Below are 20,640 nucleotides of genomic sequence, written 5' to 3'. Positions count from 1 at the left end.
CAGACAGGCCCTGGTGGCTTAGTTTCGTACATGAAACATTGTTACAGATGTTCCTTTCTATTACCATTAATGGTTCAAAGCACTTTATAAATCTTACATTACAGTCATTGGCGCCTTCATTTGGTCGACAGGCAGTGCTATGAGCAGAAAAACTTTACTATTTACATGGACGTTGGTTAAGTAGTAGAGATTCTACACTGATTGTCTTGGAGCCATGCAAATCGCAGAAAAAACGTCAGTATTTACCCAGCCACTGGCTAAATATAATGAAGAGATTCTTAACTGTTTTGCTGGCAGATGTACATTGTTACAACGCATGCTTTTACTACGCATGCTTTTACAACGCAGGTTTTTCAACGCAAGTCGTTACAACGACTTGCGTTGGGGGGTGCTGGATAGTGAATAGTTTAATTTACTATTCCAACTCCAGTCCCCGTGGATAGTAGGGAAGGTGTTGGATAGTAAATTAAACTATTACCTATCCTAGAGCGCCCCCCAGCGCAATTCGTTGTAATGACTTGCGTTGAAAAACCTGCGTTGTAAAGGCACTGCGTGGTAAAAGTTGCGTCATAAAGGATGTTTCCCTTTTCTGGCAGCAGTGCAACTAGCATAAAAACGACATCATTTATGCAGCTCCTGGCTAAATAGTAGAGTCCACACTGTGTGGTTGGCACCCGTGCAAACTTCACTGCTTACCCAGCCTCTAGCTAAACAGAAAGATTCTGAATTATTTATTTGGTGGCCTGCAAATAAATAGTAGAGATTCTGCACTGTCCAACTGGCCGTCACTCAAATAGCAGGAAAACAAAAATATTTACCCATCCGCTGGCTGGTAGAGATTCTGCACTGTGTGGCAGGCGGCCATGTAATTAGCAGAAAAACTTCACTCTTTACCTTGCTGCTCTCTAAATAGTAGAGATTATGTACTGTTTGCCTGTTGGTTTTGGAAAAGTCCCCCCACCCCAAGGCTGACAACATCCTGTCCTAAGGGGACCCTTTCCCTTTGGCAAATTAGTTACCACCCCAACTCAGGGGTCATTAGCTCATCAGTGGTTTGGAACAGCAATTGCAGTTACAAACTATCAATAAATTCCTTTCCGAATTTGAAAGGGGAGGGAGGAACCCTTTTCCTGAACCCTCCTTTTTGCATCTCAGAAACAAAACCAAAATTCCATTTACTAGTATAAAGAAATCTCCAACTCATTAAAAGAGTTTAGTATATAATAATTACTACTTTTGTGGTCACAAACCTTCTGTTTTTGTGCCATGGGGCCCTTATGCTAATACTGGCTTAGAGATAAGCACTATCTTTTAGGTTTAAAGGTCCCAAATGTTTGAATGTTTCCAAGTTAGAGAGACATGGCACAGAATGCCACTCCATTAGACTGTGGGCCAAGACATACCAACTTTGGGGGCTCTTTGTGGAACTGTCTCGTGCTCCACAATGCTCCTACTCCTTTACATTTACTTGCAGAAGTACTAATGATAAAGATGATTTGAACCTTTGCAAGAATAGTTAAAGCTATTTACTGTTCTAAAAATATAAACTTGCACTTACTCAAAAAGCCATGGGAATGTACTAGTGCCTGATATAGGATTACCAAAGGCTCAATGTTATGGGAACACCTCGTTTTCTGCCGCAAATCAATGCATGCTGGAATTAATAATTCTGGTGAAGTCCAACTGAACAAATCAGATTAACTCCCTTGAAAACAATGATTTGTAAAAGCAGAAACCAGAAATGGAAATGTTTCCCAGTAACACGTAGCCATCTAATATTTAGGGTGATTTTATCAATAAAGAAACAATTGCTTAGGGTCCCATATGAAGTGGCCAACAGGGTATAATTCAAAGGCTTCATTCCAATCTCAAGACAGAAGTAAGAATAACTATGGGCTTGATTTAGAGTTTCCAGGACTGAGTTAACTCTGTGGGGATGGCAGAGGCACAAAACATTTGAAGGCAGTACAGTCAGACATGATGGCTGGCTAGCAAACATTTAAAAAAATTATTTAGTTTTCAAAACAAACTCCCAAATTAAGAGTCCCACATGCTGGGAGTTTTCTCCCAGGGTAATGGTGGCATTCTTAGCTTTCTGCCCCTTACTGGAAGCCTCTACGCTAAATAGGGAAGATGGTATAAAATCTTCCTTTAACAGCACGATCTTTGTTGGGCCATCAGAGAAAGTATACTGTCAAGAAGCCACAAGTAGGGAAATGGGACCATAATTAATCAAACTGAATGTCATTAATGCATTTTCCCATTAAATCAGAAAAAGACATATAGGTATCAAAGAAGAAAAGAAACTCACAGAGACATTTATTCAGTGACTTTATCACAAATATTATAAATAACACACTGAATAAACATAGAAATTTTGTTACCTCCATTCCTGTGACCTGGTGATTGAGCATTTCACAGTTCCACTGTAATGCTAATTTTTCAGACAGGGGATGTGGATCTAATATTGAGGTTTCAGAACTGATTTGGGGTGTTTCTTTTTCAAATATCATTTTCTGATAGTCGCTCAGACACAGTCTTTGTGATATGTGATGGCTCTCATAGCAGTATCAATAGTGCTGGCTTCATGCAGAAGAATCCAAAGCACGGACACAATGAAGCATGACCTAGCTGTCATCAGCCTTTCTGAGTAGTCATCAGACACAGACAAAAGGGCAACCCTACTTAGAAACTCTGACACCTTTACCAAGAGAAACCTATGGCCTACTACTTCTACAATCTACCCTATGTTGGCACTCAGGAAAAACTAATGAGCAGCCATTTGCTGGGAAGGAACCTCCCACAATTTTTGAGGTAGCCTTTTCTCCATTTTCCCTCACTTCAGTTCTGGGTCTCCACCCTTTATTCACAAGAATGCATTTAATACACTCTGACTGTATAGGGTAGCTGCATGTACTCTTTATAATGACATGCAAAATCCATCCCACTGGTCCATGTACTGGTCATACAAGGAATCTTAATACTGCTCACTTAGGGGCAACTCCTAACGGCTTGTGCTGCCCTTGCATCAAGCAAAGCAGTGCAATGCAAAACACATGGAAATTACTATTCTGCTTGCATGGCTTAGTAAATCCAGAGTAACACAAGGCAGAGCAAATTGCTACCTTGTGTTACCCTGTGTTTCAGAGAGGTTTCATGGGTGGAGCATGGACATTCTCATACATCCACCAAAAGATTTTAACGTAAATCCAGATTTATTAAAGTGAGTACACCTGGGATTACATGAAAATGGTATGACTTCCCAATTGTGGCGTCAAGAAAATAAATATCTGCATTGTTTCTTGTTACTTCCTCTTTCTATGTGTGCTGCACTCTGCAGCAAACATAGAAAGAAGAAAATGCCCTAAATAATTTTTTGTGCAGGAATGTGCACAAAACCAATCCTACTCGTAATGCGGCAGCCTTGAACCATGGGGAAACGGTGTCTGTGATGGCGGTAGGCAGCACACAGGATAACAGTGCAGCAATAGTGCAGAAATACATCATATCTTAGTAGATTTGGCACATTTTGGCACTCTCACTGTTGTGCAACATCGCACAGTGAGTTGTTTTGCTGCCTTGCTGCATGCCCATCTCACATACACACACATGGAATGTCAGCAAAAACATATTGGGGTCACACAGAATCCTTCTTTTGGTTGTCTGAGGCGATCTATAGGGAGTCTCCATCACCCCCTCTTCTACTTAACAGAGCCTTCTTGTGATCTTGAGCTTCCCTTTCCTGATTGCCATATCCATCTGACCCCTTTGTTAGCTATTAACTGTTTTCCCTGATTTTAACCATCATAGTTTCTCAGATGCCATCCTTCACAGACCACACTCGTTTTCACCCATTCACCTTTAAACATCTTTACCAAGCTTCAGTCCTTGTGCACTCAGATCCACCCTCAGACTACTGTGCCAAACAACAGACCTTGTTTTCTACACTCAGAGGTCAGTATATAATAGTTATAGCTTTTTATTCACTTTTCAGCAAATACGTAGCAGTTATATACTCAGGCTTAATAGATGGGGGTTTCTATGGGTTGGTGGTATAAGAAGGATGAATATTTCCAAAAGGGATATCTTAATACATATGACCTAGACTCACATAGGTATCCTCCTGCTCCTAGTCTTCTTCCTACACTTCCAGGCCCTTCTGTACCTTCAGGCATTGGTCCTACTCCTAGTCCTGCTTTTCTTTGTTGTTTTAGTTCTCTTGATACCATCCTTGCCCTGGTATAACTAGTTCTGGTCACCCTGGTACTGGTTTCCTGAATCTATGGGCCCTGGTTGTAGTAATTCCTGACCTTGGTCTTCCTGGCCCTTCCCTGGCTCATCGTTGTATTAGCCCTTCTGGGCCTCTTGATCTTGGTACTGATGATCCTTTTCTGATCATGCTGGGTCCTTATTCATCTAGCCAAGTTGTCCTGTTTCTCCTAGGGCTGGCACTCCTAGTCTTCCTGGTTTTGGTCATCCTGATTCTCCTTGCCCAGGTTCTCATGGGCTGGGTCTGGTCATTTTGATCTTGGTCTGATCCTTTGTTGGTATGGATGTCCTGGTTCACCTGGCCCTTTCCAGCCTGGCCCTAATACCCCAATTTCCCTCCTGCTCCACTTGGAAATTTAAGTCATTGTTCTTTCGTGATCCGATAGACCGCATCCATTTAGTCTGGTCCTTCTGACCCTTCTCACTCTACTCATATGATTTAGAATACGCCAGTTCCTGGTCCTGCTGGTCTCGTCTGTCTACCTGGCCTCTTGTGTCCTAGCCGTCCTATGGTCATGGGTCCCTTAGAACTCCTAGGCCCATTCCGAGTCCTATTTGTGGTGATCCTTCTAACCCTGCTTGCCCTGGTCCTGATCCTCCAGGCATTGGTCCTCCAAGTATTCTTGGTGCTCACCTTCCTTGCTTATTCTGGCCCTCGGACCAATTGGCCTTGATCTTGTCTTCCTGAATCTGGTCCTCATCCTCTTGGTCCTAGTGTACCTGCTGCTTGTCATTGTGCTAATACACAAACTCAACATGGCCCTCCCTTATTTGGTTTTAGTTGCTCATCTTCCTGGCCATCCTGTTTCTAGCCCTGTGGCCTGAACATCCAGGTTGTGATCATCCTGGTCCTGATGTCCCTGGTCATGATCCTTCTTGTCCTTCTCACCTTGGTCCTCCTGGTACTCAAGGTCCTGATCCTTTTTATTCTGATCTTCCTGGTACCCTTATTCCTTTATTTCCTGGTCCTCTTTTAACTTTTCCTTCTGACTCTAGCTGTCTATGTCTCTGGTGGTAGCTACCTGGCACTCCCGGCCACGATCATGTTATTCTTGTTTTTCATCTTGTTATGTTATGTTAAGTTGCTTTTATAAGGTGCACAGCTACCCAAAAAGGGTTTCCCAGCGCCAGCCAGAGGATGAGACAGAGTATGGAATCACTGATTAAATAGCCATATCTTTAAATTCTTGCGAAATCTTACGAAATTTGCTTCTAAGCAAAGAGATGTAGGCAAAGTATTCCACAAGGTGGGACAGAGAAAGGCTAAGGAGCGGCCTCCCATCCGCGAGAGACTAATACTGGGAACCAAACATTTTCCCTGAGCGGCGGAACGCAGTTGCCATGAAGGATAGTAAGGTTGGGTCAGGGCCTGCAGGTACAAGGGAGCTGTGCCGTCTTTGATCTTAAATAAAAGCCTCAGTGTTTTAAACTTACACGATTTTCCACTTTCAGCCAATGGAGCTCGCGCAAGTAGCTGGTGGTAGGGGTGGATTTGGGAATTCAACATAATAATCTTGGTGCTGCGTTTTGTACTGCCTGTAGCTTCCGAACTATATCTTTGTTGGACCCTAGATAGAGAACGTTGCCATAGTCCAATCTCGAGGTCACAAGTGTCTGGACCACCGTTTTCTGGGTGCAGCAAGAAAGCATCCAGACAACTTTTCTCAGCCACTTCAATATAGTGAAGTAAGTAGCTGCTTGCTGTCTCATGGACAACCAATCATCAACAATAAAGGCCAAGATACAGACTGTTGAGAGGGCTGAGGTACAGTACCCAATTCAGTGGGCCAGTGGGGGGCCCCATAGTTCTTTATTATTTCCGAAGATAAGGACCTCAGTCTTGTCACCGTTAAGTTTAAGTATCTTAGTTTGCATCCATGTTGCTACTTATCTTAAACCGTCTTGAAGAGCTGACAGACCGGCCATCCTCTCAGAAGAAAGAGAGAACATGATCTGGGTATAATCTGCGTAAGAGTAGAAAGATAGCCTAGCCTCTTCAACAATCGTCGCCAATGGTTTAACATAAATATTAATAAGTAGAGGGCTAAGAATAGATCCCTGCGGGACTCCACAGTCAGACGTGTAAGGTTCCGATGTGGCATCAGCAGAAAAAATTTGAAATGTGCGATTGTTCAAAAAAGATATCAGCCATTTCAGTGCTAGATCAGAGATGCCGAGAGCTTGAAGGGATCGTATAAACATGGTGTGAGACACCGTGTCAAAAGCAGCGCTCAGATCGAGTAATATGAGGACTACTGTGTCCACCATATTCAAGTGGTGTCTTCCCTGACCTTTCCAAGATTCTGTTCCCATTTTCCATGGTCTCCTTGGTCCTGTTCCTAATAGTTTGGGTTCTCCTGGACCTAGTTCTCCTAAATCTGGCCCACCTGCTATCTTGCTATCCATGGTCCTGGTTGCCCTTGTCCGTTTTGACTTATTGAGCTTGTTATCATAAACCTTCCCTTTTAGCCAATATGTCCCATCCCGGTTCCACCTGGCCCATCTAAACCTGTTTCTTTGTGGTACTCTTGGTCCTAGTCACCATGTCCTGGTTATCCTCACCTCCTAATCCTGGTACCACAAGTCCTGGTCCATCTTACTTCTTGTGTCCTGGCACTTTTAGTTTTTGTTCCCCTGGTTTGGGTTGTCCTTGTACTCTTGGATCCGTCCCTTGTCCAGTTAGTCCTACTGGAACTGCAGCACTTGATACAGGTCCTCTTGATCCAGGTTCACCTTGTTTGGGTCCTACGGAGCCTGGCCATTGTGATTATGGTCTTCCTGCCCACAACTGCCCATTCCACTTGATCTGCTAGATGTTGGTTAGTCCTCTTACCTCAGATCCTTCTGTCCCTGGTCTTGATACTTGTAATGATTGATGTGCCCCAGTCCTGATCCCTTAGGTCCTGATCTTCATGACCCTCTTAGTCCTGGTTCTGCTTTTCCTGCTCACAATGCTTTAAGGTTACCTACTCCTTTTGTTTTGGTTTTCAGGGTGCTTCTTAATATAGAACCCAACAGGCTGTTGCCCTTTTGGTCATGAGCTTCCTAGTCCTCTTCAATCTGGTCCTGATCCTCTTGGCCCTCGTTCTTCTGTTCCTTGACAGGATGGCTCTGCAATAACTTGTCAGAGACTTTCCTAGTTCTGATGTACCTGGACCTTCAGTTCACGCTAGTCTAAGAACGTTCTTGCCCTGTATTTCCTGGTCCTGTTTGATTGGTTGTCGTTACCATGGCCCCTGCTTCCAGTAATTTGGATTCTTGGTCGCATGTTTCCCAGTCCTAGATCTCGTCAGGGACCATGGCAAGCTTAAAGAAAATTGTAAACAACATTGTCGAAAAAGAATCTATCTTACAAGACAAAGCAGCCTTGACAGAACGCCCACATGGCTGGCTCACTATACAAACTTACAGTAAAGCAACTCCTCAAGCTTACCTCCTTTCTAACTTCTCCAAAACCACCAAAGAGACGTTTCTGAAACTCGGTTAGGTTTATTATCATCTGCATACCATCTACCCCCTTTGGTTGCACCCGCCGAAGCCAGCAATGTGCCGTCTTTGCGGGGAAGGAGAGGAGAACATAGTCCATATCATAACCATTTGCCATGAGCTGATGCGGGAGTGCCAGTTACTACTCAGATCCATCTTTAACAAAAACAAAATACGATTGCGCAGACAAGCGGAGTTTGCAAGCTTCTCTGGCGAAGACATTCAACTAAGCTACTGCCTGGTAAAATTTTTATCTGCTGCTGACCTCCGACTAAAACAGATACCGCCGGATCATCAGAGAAGTTGCACTGGATCTGAGTTGGAGACGTCCTGTTAACCCTTTGCGCCACAACTGCAACAGTGTTTTAAGCACATAATTTTAAGCATTTTTGCACATGCAACCCTCAAGGGAAAGCATCAACAGGCTAACCATAGGATATTTTTGCACAAATTAATGGATGTTGATGTGGCACTAGGCATTTTAAACTAGCACTTATGTAGCTGCCCTCTTTTTGTAGCCAAGACTCTGACAAGGGGGGTCATTTTATTTCATGAACTGCTGCTAATCTCTGCAACAAAAAGGAAGAAATAGGACTATGGGTCACTAAGGCCGGGGGAGTGGATCTTTTCTGCAATCTTAATGCGTGGTTTTAACTGTGGCTATTAACCTTTTAAATTGATGTTTTATTGTTTATAAGAGATGGCAACTTTGTAATGGTTTTAATGAACTGCACAATAAATATATTACTTACTTACTTACTTACTTACTTACAGTCCTAGATCTTACATCATCCTCACCCTAATTTTTAGTCAATCAGTCCTCCTGGTCCTGCTCCCCTTATTTATTTATCTAGTCCCCTTGTTTGTCTTTCCTTATCCTTATGATTCTGGTTTCCTTGGTCCATTTAGTCCTGGTCTTAGTTCTGTTACTCCTTTGACTGGGTCTCAGGTATCAGTTCTTCTAGTGCTAGTGGTACTGTCCTTGGTTTCCTAGCCCCCTAGTACCTGAACCTCCTGCCACATCCTACTCCTAATATTCCTCCTGGTTTGCATAATTTACCTTGTTCTTCCCCATCAGACCATGCATGGGCCCCTCTATCATGGCCCTTCTACTAATGGTCCTAATGGATCTGGTCTTCCTCATCCCGCTGGCAATGGTCCACCTAGTTCCTATGTTGCGAGTCACACTGGTTCACTTAATTCTTGTCACCCTAGTTTCAGATGGCTTTGAATATGGGACACTTCTACACCTTCTGATCCTGGTCCCACTGGACCTAGACTTCCTCATCCTTTATAACTCCCTACTTATCTAAGGTATCAAGTTCCTGCTAGACCTGATCCTTTTTTGATTGCTGTCTTGTTGTACCTTTTGCTTCTGGCCCCTTGGTCCTCCTTGATCTGTGGTCTTGGTCCTCCTGTCTCTGAAGCTTCTCTGTATTGGTCTCCTGATACAGGTACTCGTTGGGCTTTCTACTTGGGCCTGCTACTCCTGTCCCTGGTTGTCCTTGTGGCTCTGGACCTGGTTGGTGCATACAGGTGCTCATAATTGTAATTATAGTCCAGGGACTTCTGTTCCATCTACCTCTATCCTTCTGGCCCTTGCCCACTGGGTCCAGATAGCCCTGCTCCACATCATCCTGGCCCTCAGTATCCCTAGTGATATTTTTCATTGTTTTGTTACTCACTGTCTAATTGTTCCTGGTCCCCTCCGGCATTGGTAATCCTGGTCAGCATAGACTAGATCTCGCTGGGACTGGTTCTACTTTTCCTGGTCCTTAGTGGCTCTCACTGTCCTAGTCCTCCTAGTGGTCCACCTCTTGCCCTTATTTGCAACTTTTCATCCTCCGCCTGCTGCTTCTTACACCAGTTCCTCTCCGCAATACCTCTAGTCGGTACAGCCACCAAATCTATTAAACATATATTTTCTCTGGCATGAAGATTTGTTTTCCTGAGGCAGCACTGTAAAGTACAGAAATGCCAGCATGTAGAAACAGGACCTGGTTCACTTAAAACACTGCTTAATGTGTTAAAAAGCAAAACTAACATTTCCAAGAAGCGTTGCGCTTGTGACTAAAATGTTAGTGTAGGTGAAGGAACCACTCATGACATGGGACCAATAAGCATCAGCTAGGTAAATAATGTGAAAAATTGTGTTTGTTCACAGGCAGCAGAATGAACTCCTCTCATGAATTTCCCAGATGCATTACTTACCTATCTCCTGCTTTCTCTTCCTGATTCCACAGAAGCCCTGTGTCTCACTCAATTTCCCACCTGCAAGTGCCCCAAAGCACTGTTTCCAAAGACCAATTACCTACTGTACATGTTCCTCCTTCTAAGACCCAGATTCATTGTTTGCAGCTGCTTGTTGACTGCTGCTCTGTTACCAGATTTGAATTACTAAGCAAGCATAACCCCCCTTAGACAAAGCCTAAAGCTAGCTCACGGCCTTCCATAGGAAGAAAAAAAGAGCCCAGCCCTCAAAACGCCACAAAAAGCATATCATGAACATTAAAAAAATGTATTCTCATGCTTGAATAAAATATTTATATAACATGCTTTAAAACCATAAGCGCAAAATATCTGTGCCATATAGAGAAGCTTGTATTTGATTTCTAGGTCTTACTTGAATATTAAAATAATATATCTTTTTAATAAAAATTGTTTGTTTAATCTGTAAACAGCTGAGCTTTATTCATGCACTTACACTTTTACAAACTGCTCTACACTTGTATATGAGTCATACCTTGCATCCCCGTTACATGATGGCAGATTTCTTCCAATTCAAGGTCAACTCAATTTTTCAGGTTTTTTCTCAGAAGGCACCTAGTATCTACCTTGTTATCAATCTGGATGAGGCCACAAACTCCAGTATATCCACTGGGCACGAGGCACTTCCCACGTTTGAGAAGTTTCCCCCCTCTCGTGGGATAAATCACTCAGTCTCATGAGATCCATCAAGTCTGGAGCCCCCTCTGACCCTTGCCCTCCAGCGATCATCAACAAGCTGGCTGGGCAACTCAAAGATCTACTAAACCAGGTTCTGAGATGGGAGATGCAAAGTCCGGCCCTTTCTCCCACCCCTGTGGGGTGCCGCAGGGATCTGCGCTTAGTCCCACTCTTTTCCACATGTATGTTACCCCTTTGGTGAAGCTTATTCTGAGCTTCAGCATGACCGTACTATCCTACACGCATGATAAACAGATAGTGGTATCCGTCTTGTCTCAAGTGGAGAATGATGCAAATATTTTCTGGAGATGTATGGCTGCAGTTGCAAGTTGGATGCACAATAACTGTCTCAAATTGAATTCAGATAAAATGGAGGTGTTGCTCTTTGGGAAAGAGACCTCCTTCTGGAATGCATCCTGGTGGTCCCAGGAGGTGGGTAACCTCCCCAAGCCAGTGCAGAAGGCAAAACAACTTGGGAGTCATCTTCGACACCAAACTGTGTTTCTCTGCTCAAATCAATGCAGTGACCTCTGGGGGCTATTTTATGTTACGGGTTCTCAAAACAATTCTGTTCATTCAGACGGATTTACAGAAGACCGTAATGTTGGCCCTCATAGACTCTAAAATCGATTACTGCACTGCCCTTTATCTAGGCACCTTGAAATACCTGATAAAAAAATTACAGTCCTTACAGAATGCGGTGTATTGTAAATGTATTGGCATTTATATAGCGCACTACTTACCCGTAGGGTCCCAAGGCGCTTCGACCGCTGCGAAACCCTTCCTGGCTTCCCTGAGAGATGGTCCCTTAATGGGTATCTCCAGGGTGAGACCAGGCATCCCCGGCGGTCTGGTGGGGCCGTTAGTGAAGATGAGGCAAGCTAATGCCCAGAGTTGCCGAGTGTGATCGCTGATCAGAGTGGGCACCGAGGCGAGAGAATTATCGAGTCCGCTGACCCTGGTCCAGAAACCTGCCGCGCCGGGAATCGAACCCTGGTCCCGGGCCGTCCTCTGCTCTCGGGTCTGCCGCCTCTAACCAGTGAGCCACACTACTTGCGGTAGCAAGAACCCTTTGAAAATCCCAAAGTTCAAAACTGTATCTCACCTATTGCATGGCCTTCACTGGCTACCAGTGGAGAAGAGAATCTCATTTAAGGCTCTGTGCCTAATGCATAAGGCTCTTCATTGTTCCGGTCCATTCTATTTTCAGTAACATTTTACTTGGTATGCGCCCAATCGAACGCTCAGATCTAGCACGGCATACATGGTCCTGATCCCCAGAACCAAACGAGTAAAATGGGGCTGCAGAACATTTGCTTTTTTACTGCGGGGAATGCTATGGAACTCCCCTCCTCTTGCCCTCTGGTCACAACCCAGCCTGCAAGTGATTCAGAAAGCAGTTAAATACCTGGCTATTTCCCACTGCTAAAAACGAAGTTACTCAGACTTAATCCTGCTTGCTGTTTTCTCTTTTCCTCCTCTGCTCTTGATCCGCCTACCACTAAGACACCTACAGGGCATGCACCATCTATTAAACTACTTCATTCATTCATTCACAATGGCTCCACACTACCATTGTCTGGAGTACTTTTTCTTTATGGGCTGGCTAAGTATAGACCTCCTTCACACTATTTATCCGACTGCTGGTCAAATTGTACATCATCTCTACTATTTAGTCAATGGCCGGCTAAACAGCAGAGATTAGGACTATTTTACAGGCTGCTGGGAAAATAGGAGAGATTTTTTACTGCGGCCTGGTAAATAGCCTCTTTATTAGTACTCAGTCTAGACTGTGCTAAGCAGAGGGATGGAAACATCACAAAGAAATGCGAGAAAGTTTTACTGCTAATTGACATAGCCTCAGCATTAGCTACAACTTCAAGGATTTTGGCTTTGCTTTCACATTGACTGGCCATCCTATAACACTTTTTCTTCTTTCGCTACTTCCCTCTACCAAGCACATTGCTGACCACCTCTTGGCCTGGATGCTGCAGTGATTAAAGAAATAACAATGCTTCCTGAGGGTCCCCGTTAAAAACGGAGGGGTTTAGAATGTAGACAGTTCGCTCTCTGGTTCGTTCTGGGGGGGAGATAACATAAAAGAAAGCACCCTCTGACTGATTGAGACACTGCAACACTACACTACTTGGATAATTCTTAGAAGTGTTTCCACGTGGACTAGGACAGGTTTTTTGTCACTAGAGGTTTTGAGAGACCACACCTAGAGATATATTTGTGTCTACTTTCTCCTGTGCTATGAATAACCATGAGCCTGGTGTGTCTTCTTTCATAGGGTGTTTTGTCTTTTGGTTCTGGGGGGACTAATTACTTGGGTGGCTTTGGACACATCGAAAAGGCCGGAGCAGCTGATATCTTTTGGAGGCGTTTGTGTCTTCGTCGTCTTCCTCTTCATTTGTTCCAAGCACCATCGAGCAGTAAGTAGAAATACATTAGTTTGAGATATGTTTGAAAATCTATAAATGTTTTTATGTCTATTTTTAGAGACTTTGCACCATAAAAAAGCACAGCATCTTCTTCCCCATTAATGCATACATAATTCACGAAATTGCAATGTGTGGGGGGGGGGGGGGGTTAACAGTCAGGACTGCATCACACCCATCAACAGGTGAAAGTGTTTACAACATTAACCAATTACACACATACTGCACTTAGACATGAAGAATCAAGAGACAGACCTTCAGATTGTTTTTCCTCCATGTCACTTAAAATCCTTATCGCCTTGCCCCTCATTTTGAGGAATGATTACTTGACATTGTTACAAACTGGTAGCAGGTGCTCAAGTCACCCACAGCCCATTCACAGACCATCCCTGCATATCTCAAAATACTAGCTGAGTGTTAAAAAGACAGATACTCCAATTCATGTAGAGCTCCATGTACCGGCAGCTGGATCAATAAAGAAGTTCAGTGGGGACACAGTGGACATTTCACAGGCAAACTAATAATGCTGCTTGCAACAGGTACTCAGATGCACCACTAGCCAAGTGCACCAGTGTTTCATTCACCGTGACACAATCATTGGCAGAAAAGCAATGCGTGGTAAGGGAATTCAACTTTCCTCAGATATTATGTGCTATAAATTGTATCTGGAGCTTCAGCCATCTCCCACAGAGAACATCACATCCACAATAGACACTGGTGACACTCCATCAACATGCAAGTTGTCTGCATTGCCTGGGGCTGGGCTGGCTGTTACACTCGTATATACTACCTTTCCAAGTTCGACACAACAACTACATTGTTCAGTAGTCACCTCTAGCATGTCATTTGATTATTGGGGATTCGGGTGACTCACACTGGGATTAGAGCTTTGCTTAGGGAGCAGTCTTACAAATATAACGACCTAAAACTACACCACATCACAGTGCAATAGACATATTGAATGCATGCACATTTATTACAATCTGTAGGGTTTCTTGTTATACCAATTATTACATTTCATGTGCAGGTGATGCCACATATGCTTCTCTCCCCTTATCCTAACCTCCTTCTGGCATTCAAACATACATAGCCTCAAGAGAGGTATAGTAGGGTACACATATGTGTGCAAGTCATCATTGCATGTGATTCTGGTACAGAGTAGTGAGAATTATTTAGCATGGCACATTAATAGTGTCGCGGTATGAAATAAAGCGTGTAATACTCTCATAAATATTAGTGCGTCGTACACATTTGTTTCTGTCAATCTCGTTCAAATGGGGACTGTTTACAAATGGAGTGCATTGAGATAACTTTAACCATTTCAAAAACAACCTGAGAACTAACGTTTGTTTACACTGTCATAATCTCACATTATTTTTAGACCTTTATTACGGAAAATGTCTAAGAGTATGCCAGGTTGCTCAGCTGAGATATCACTCAGGTAAAATTCCTATAACAGGACCACTTCAACATCCTGAACAACCCAAACGTGAGCAGCTGTTGATCACACCATGTGCGATTTTGCACATATTGTTTTGTGCAAAATTCGTTTTTAACCCCAAAATGAATGTGAGGAATCATTTCATCCTAAAAATGTTGGAAAATGCTGAATTGGCTTTTCACATAAATACACGCACTTTTCAGAAATTTTGGGTAATTTTCGCAAAGGAATTTACAAGAATTTCACCAAAACCTAATTATAAACTTCATCAGGCAGTTGAGTTGTGTGCGAGTGAGAAGTGTCAAATGTATAGTAGCTCTGTGCAAAATTTAAGTTAGGCCTGCTAGGAAGGTGACGTTGTTCATGAGCTTATTCTTAATCACATTGTGGCTAAAATGTTCCCGAGTTGCATTTCATTTGGAAGGCTAATCTAGCCATTGGACATACTAGTCCATTGGTTGAATCAGCCTTCCAAATGAAGTTTCACAGATGACCTTTTAGCCCAATTGGGATTTCGAAGCTGGCAAGCTTACTGGTGGATGTCTGAAACTTGGTAAATCCTTGCCGTTGGTGTGCAACCCTGCCTGGGCAGTCTAGGTCTCTCTCTCCAGTACCTGAAACCCTTGCATGGGGAACTGGGCTCCCAGGCACAAGCCATGGCTTAAACCACCTCTCACCGGTGATTACTGGAACTGCCCTGCCCAGAGGAGCCCTAGACTCATTCCTGGTCTGGCGCCACCTTCACCCAGCTAGGAAAGATGGACCTGCTCAGAGCTTCTTATTTTAGCACTGCAGGAAACCTTATACAGTGTCTGTGGTACCCAGTCCTAGGCACTTTGTGACTTGGCAGGCTTCTGAATAGAGTCCAGGCCTCGGGCCTTGCACCCCGCGGCCAGCTGGAGCTCTGATCCAGGACCCGCTTAGAGCTTCTGATTTGCACCCTGTGGGCTAGATGGGGTTTTGACCCAGGACTTTGTTAGAGCTTAATACTCAGGCAAAACATGGGGCCCTCCCATAGTCTGCTGGGCCCCGTCCCAGGCAGTTAGCTACACGGCAGGCTGGATAATCAAGCCCAGTACTGGCGGAATTCGGCATACAGCCCCAAGAAATAGCCTGCAAAGGAGCTTACGCCAAGAGCTGGTACAGGATTAAAAATGCCAAACAAGGATCTTTGAACTCCTACCTATGGAATGAAATACAACAAAATAGAGACTGTGCAGCTAAGAGCTATCTGACAGCATCAAAAGAGTGTCTAGGCTTGGATGAACTTTGGGCGGCCCAGGGTCTAATCACTGCTTCAAAAAAGTTGTAAATAAGACAGTGAAAACCTTTCCCTAGTAGAAAATAAGGCAGCACTCACAACAAGATTTCATGGATGGTTTATAGTGCAAAGTTAGGTTAAGCCCTTTCCGCAGCCTTACATAGGGGTTGGTTTCAAAAGGAGGAAGAAAGAAAAATACCTCCACTTTCGAATGGGCATTCTACCAGTACTGCCTCATCTTCCCCCTGGAAATGACTACCCGGCCAGACAACTTGTCGTTTATGTGACAAAGCCAATGAAAGCCTATTGCATCTTCTGTGTATTTGCAGAGAACAATTTTAAAGACGTCAGCCACTGAAGCCTTCTTTTTTAAGTAAGACAATAGGAACCTGCAGACAAGCAGTGGTGGCATGCCTCGGGGAGGAGACGTTCAGTTAGCATGCCGTTTTGTGCAATTTATGGAAGCGGCAGGGAAGAAACTCTGTCGCCCTTGACCGGCACGCTTTATCACTGCAGCAAAAAGTCCTCTTGTAAGGGCAGACCCTCATAAGGGAATCATCTGGTAATTCGTTTTTAAAATCAAAGGTCGTAACTCTTTACTACTGTAATGCATTATACGACAACCATGAACACTAGCCAGTATAATGTACGTTTTTATGAATTTTACCAAAGGTTTGAATAATCTTTTTTTGATAAATGTTTCATCGCAGCTAATACCAGGAATGGGAGTTTATGAAATGTTATTTTTAATCTGTTTAAATTGAGAACCATGCTATTACAATTCTCTTTTATGGATTTGTACAGGTTTTAATTAACCAGACAATGAAAAAATTACTTACTTGCAGTACTGGGGACTTGCACCCCTGGGCCAGACACTCTCATAGGAGGTAGTAGAGAGTTGCATGCTCATTATCTCACCATCTCAACCTCAAACACACACCGACAGGAGTCCTAGTGTGACGCACTGTACTTGGAGAATTACAGGGCAATCACCAGCCTACCTTACCTTCACATAGGGTAGAAGATGCCAGAGGAGTAACGCAGACGCAGAGTTGCATTTCTCTTTTCTGCTCAGCGCACATGTCCGGTGGCTACAGAAGAATTATCAACCTTCGTGGGCTGGCTCCCAACTTCACATAATAATATGAAGGTTCCTAAGTCATGAATAGCAGTGAATGCTGGCTTTTGAATCGTGCTGCTACATTTCAAACATGCAAAACAAAACCTGAAATCCCCTTGGAAAACTCTTCCCTGAATGTTATTAAAGTGTGGAAATAGAAACAGGACTAAGGTTCTAATAGACTCGTGGACTGGGTAGTGATGTGTTTGTGGCTAAGAGGAAATTTGCCATGCTGAAGCATTGTTTAGCTGTAGAAGGTAAAAAGTTTTTTAAATCATCACCTATAACTGATGGAAATCGTGTAGGTCATAATAATGCTTTGGACATAAAAGAGGGGTTGGATAATGAGTACGAACTGGGCATTAAAGAATCAAAGGAGAATTTGGCAGGAAAACAATAATTCTGGTGGAACGCCATACTTTTTTTTCAGAAAACAATTGCCTGCAGAATCAATCGACCAGTTTGTTGCAGTGTTACGCATATTAGTGGCTAGTTGTAAGTACAAAGATCCATATGAACAGATCGTAAGGGATAAATTAATTAATAAAATATTATTCTCAGTGGCGGCTCCTCCACTAAGGCAGAGTAGCGTCTCCCCACTGCTCTCCAGCAGGAAACATAAAATTATATCATTTTAAGATTCCTTCTGCTGTGGCAGCTTTCTGAGTGGGGCGGGGCTGCTTCGAGGACAGAGGAGCAGCGGATGAGTGGTTTGCCAACTCCTAAGTGCGCAGTAAATGTTTGGCCGGTCCTCTCGGGCCACCCAAATCAGTCATGCACACTTTCCCCCTTCTCCATGCAGGCTGTATTACAGCCTGCATAGAGAACATGCCCAGGTCCCCATTCCCTGGCTGAGCGCTGATTCACGTCGCTCAGATCAATCATAACGCTGCATTGCAGCATTGTGATTGACTATCAGGAGCCTAATACTTCCTGCTGGTTCCTGTATCCTGTTAGAACTGGAGTCAGGAAGAAGAGGATGGAGGAGAGGCAGCGGTTATCACGTTCACGTCCCTACCCTTGGCCCGCCTCACCATCCGAGTCTAGTAGCAGCCGCTACTGATTAATCTGAGAATCTAAGAGAAATTGCTAGGTCTAAATTAGCCTTCCTTGCACAAGTCTATTAGCATGGCCAAATGAATAGAGAATTCGTTCTGTTATGTTAAAGAATTAAGCCAGAGAAGAAGTATGAAAAGTTGTTCTGAAACCTAGAGTTTGGGAAGTTGATGAAGTACATAGGCCATTGAGTAGCAAAACAAAAGAAGGCAACAAAGGTAAAGGTGTGGCCGGTTTGAAGAATTCCACCTTGTCATAGATGTGGTAGAGTCAAACAGGTAGTGACTTCGGGCATGTCCTGCTGCTAAAATAAGATTTTACAAATGCAATTAAATTCGACATTTCTCTAGGGTAGTGCTTCTCAAAGTGTGGATCGTGAACTAATCTGATTTTTGGTGGCTTGCTCAAAGTCTAAGCAATAAATAAAGATGACTTTAAATTCTGTATTTATCTTGTCACATTTGCTGCGCTTTAAAGACAGAGGTCAGGCTATATCTTCTGCTGCTTAATTTTTTAACAAGGGGACTGGTGTTTACAAACTCCTCTGACTTTGCAGTCAGAAAAATAAAAAGTAAAGTGAATTATATGATCATCTTTGGGGGGTGGCCTGACCACCTACCAAGTTGGCCACGTGATACTGAAGCTCCATTGGCTCAACTGGGGGAAAACACAGTAATGGGCCTGTACCTGTTGCCAGCATGATCCACCTTTAGCTGTGAGCATTGTGACACTCTTATGCTGTGCATGTCACAGGTGGAGTGGAGAGGAAGGCTCAAGACAACCAGACGTGGTGAGTTGATGGGCTACCTGGCCTAACTTCAGAGGCCCTGTGGTGACAGGGACCACAGGCGATCCTGAAGTTCGAGGTTGCCGCTTCTTCCCTCTGTCCCCCCATATCCGTGTGGTGCACCTGCCTATCTACCTGTGGCTCACTTCCATGTCCCAAATCCACCAAGGGTGCCGTGCTGCTACTTGTCTAAATATCGCCATGCCCAATTGGTGGACTCTCCGGATTGCGGGCAGGCCACCATTGCCAGGGACTCCATAATTTCTCTGGCGTCTGAGACCTTGCAGTGTTGGGTGCTGCACTGACCCTCACCCCCAAAATTGTCACACAGAGTTCAGCTGCTACCAATTGGGGCCATAGACCATCAATGCGCTTTCCTCTGGTGCTGTCTAGTGGGCCACATTCCCACACCCATACTGAAGAACGCGGTGCTAGAGGACCACCCATTGAAGTACAGTCCCTGGTTCACATTACTGCTGAGGGGGGGTCCTTGGAGGCCTGCCACCATCTTGCCGCCGCCCCCGTGGGAGCCACCTGCATGTGGGCCTGTTGCTGATAATTATTCTGCCCCCATATTGCCTGCGATGTGGTGCGGCCTTCTCCCACCCCCAGATCATCACAGTGGGTGGCTCGGCCCCCCATAGAGGCCCATGATCATCACCCTGGATGCTTCTTCTCCCTCCTGAGGTACTGTGGGAGAGCCCCTTCAGTCTCAACATTGCTGCAAGCCCCAGGTGGCTGAGGATCAGTCGCTTCCTCCTTGGTCACCCCCTTCGCCCTGGTGTAGGATGTTCGGAGGTTGCACCAGTGCTGTGTGACCACTGCATGGCCAGCTCTCTTTGTCTCGCTTCCCCCACTCATCTAAGTCCCGAGGTGAGTTGTGGACTAGTCTCCCTCTGCATGCCTGCCAGGGTGACTGCACTACTGTTTCACAACTCAGACTTGACGTGCTGGCGTGTCCACTCAAACCCCCTCACACTGCCATACTAGTCCCCACCATCCTGCACCAGTTATGGTTCGAGGTGATCCTAAACAGCAGAAGCTCACTTTTGACAAGCCCATGCAATATGATATCTAGGAACCCACACCCATGACAGAACAGGGCCTTGCAGGAGGCTTGGACACTGAACATCTGCCCGGAACAGACAGCATCATGGTGGAGCTGAGATGATGGCCGATTTGTTGCCCTTGCTGGTCGCCTTGACACCGGAGCAAACTACTTGACAGACCCACCAATCGGTTGGATGCTGCAAAGGAGAGAGTTTCTGGCCTTGAGGACGGGGCACCTCAAACTGCTAAAGGCCCAGAGAAACTACAGAAGCTGCTAAAAGCTGTGGCCATAAAGAACAAAGACCTGGAAGCCAGGGGGCGCTGCAGTAACCTATGCATCCTGGGTGTTGCGGAAAGCACCGAAACTGGGCAAATGGATCTCCCTGTGAAAAGACTACTGAAGAACCTAATGAGCAGACAACACTTTACATCTACTTTTGTGATAGAACAGGCAATCGTTCCCTGGGGCAATGTCCCAAACATGGCGCTCCTTTCAGACGAATAATTGCCAGACTGCTCAATTTTTGAAAAAGTGATGTGGCCATCAGGCTGGCACACAGAAACGGCCCTTTACACTGGCAAGGTGCTGAAATTTCATTTTTTCCTGACTACAACCTAGTTGTGCAGGACGCCCGTCGCAAAGTCAATGATGTAAATAACTCTTTTGGAAAGCTGGGCCTCCGAGACAGCACACTGTATCTTGCGCATCTCAGGGTGGATGTGGATAGGAGGCCCTGATTCTTTGATACATCGACGACTACACAAGACTTTTGCAGAGAGTAC

At 44.5% G+C, this 20,640-nt stretch overlaps 1 protein-coding gene across 1 annotated transcript in view; it reads left to right on the top strand.

The window, feature by feature from the left end:
- Window positions 1-20,640, top strand: part of LOC147728922 (sodium/nucleoside cotransporter 2-like) — a 475,735-nt gene that overhangs the window by 219,989 nt on the left and 235,106 nt on the right. The window contains exon 6 of the mRNA XM_086959167.1: window positions 12,995-13,136. Within this exon, the coding sequence (XP_086815293.1) occupies window positions 12,995-13,136 (142 nt within the window). The remainder of the gene's footprint in view (window positions 1-12,994; window positions 13,137-20,640) is intronic.

This window comes from Lissotriton vulgaris, chromosome 2_2 (assembly GCF_964263255.1).
Source record: "Lissotriton vulgaris chromosome 2_2, aLisVul1.2, whole genome shotgun sequence".
NCBI classification, from domain to species: domain Eukaryota; kingdom Metazoa; phylum Chordata; class Amphibia; order Caudata; family Salamandridae; genus Lissotriton; species Lissotriton vulgaris.
Note: the sequence above shows the minus strand (reverse complement) of the source record. Positions and strands in the feature narration are given on the sequence as shown.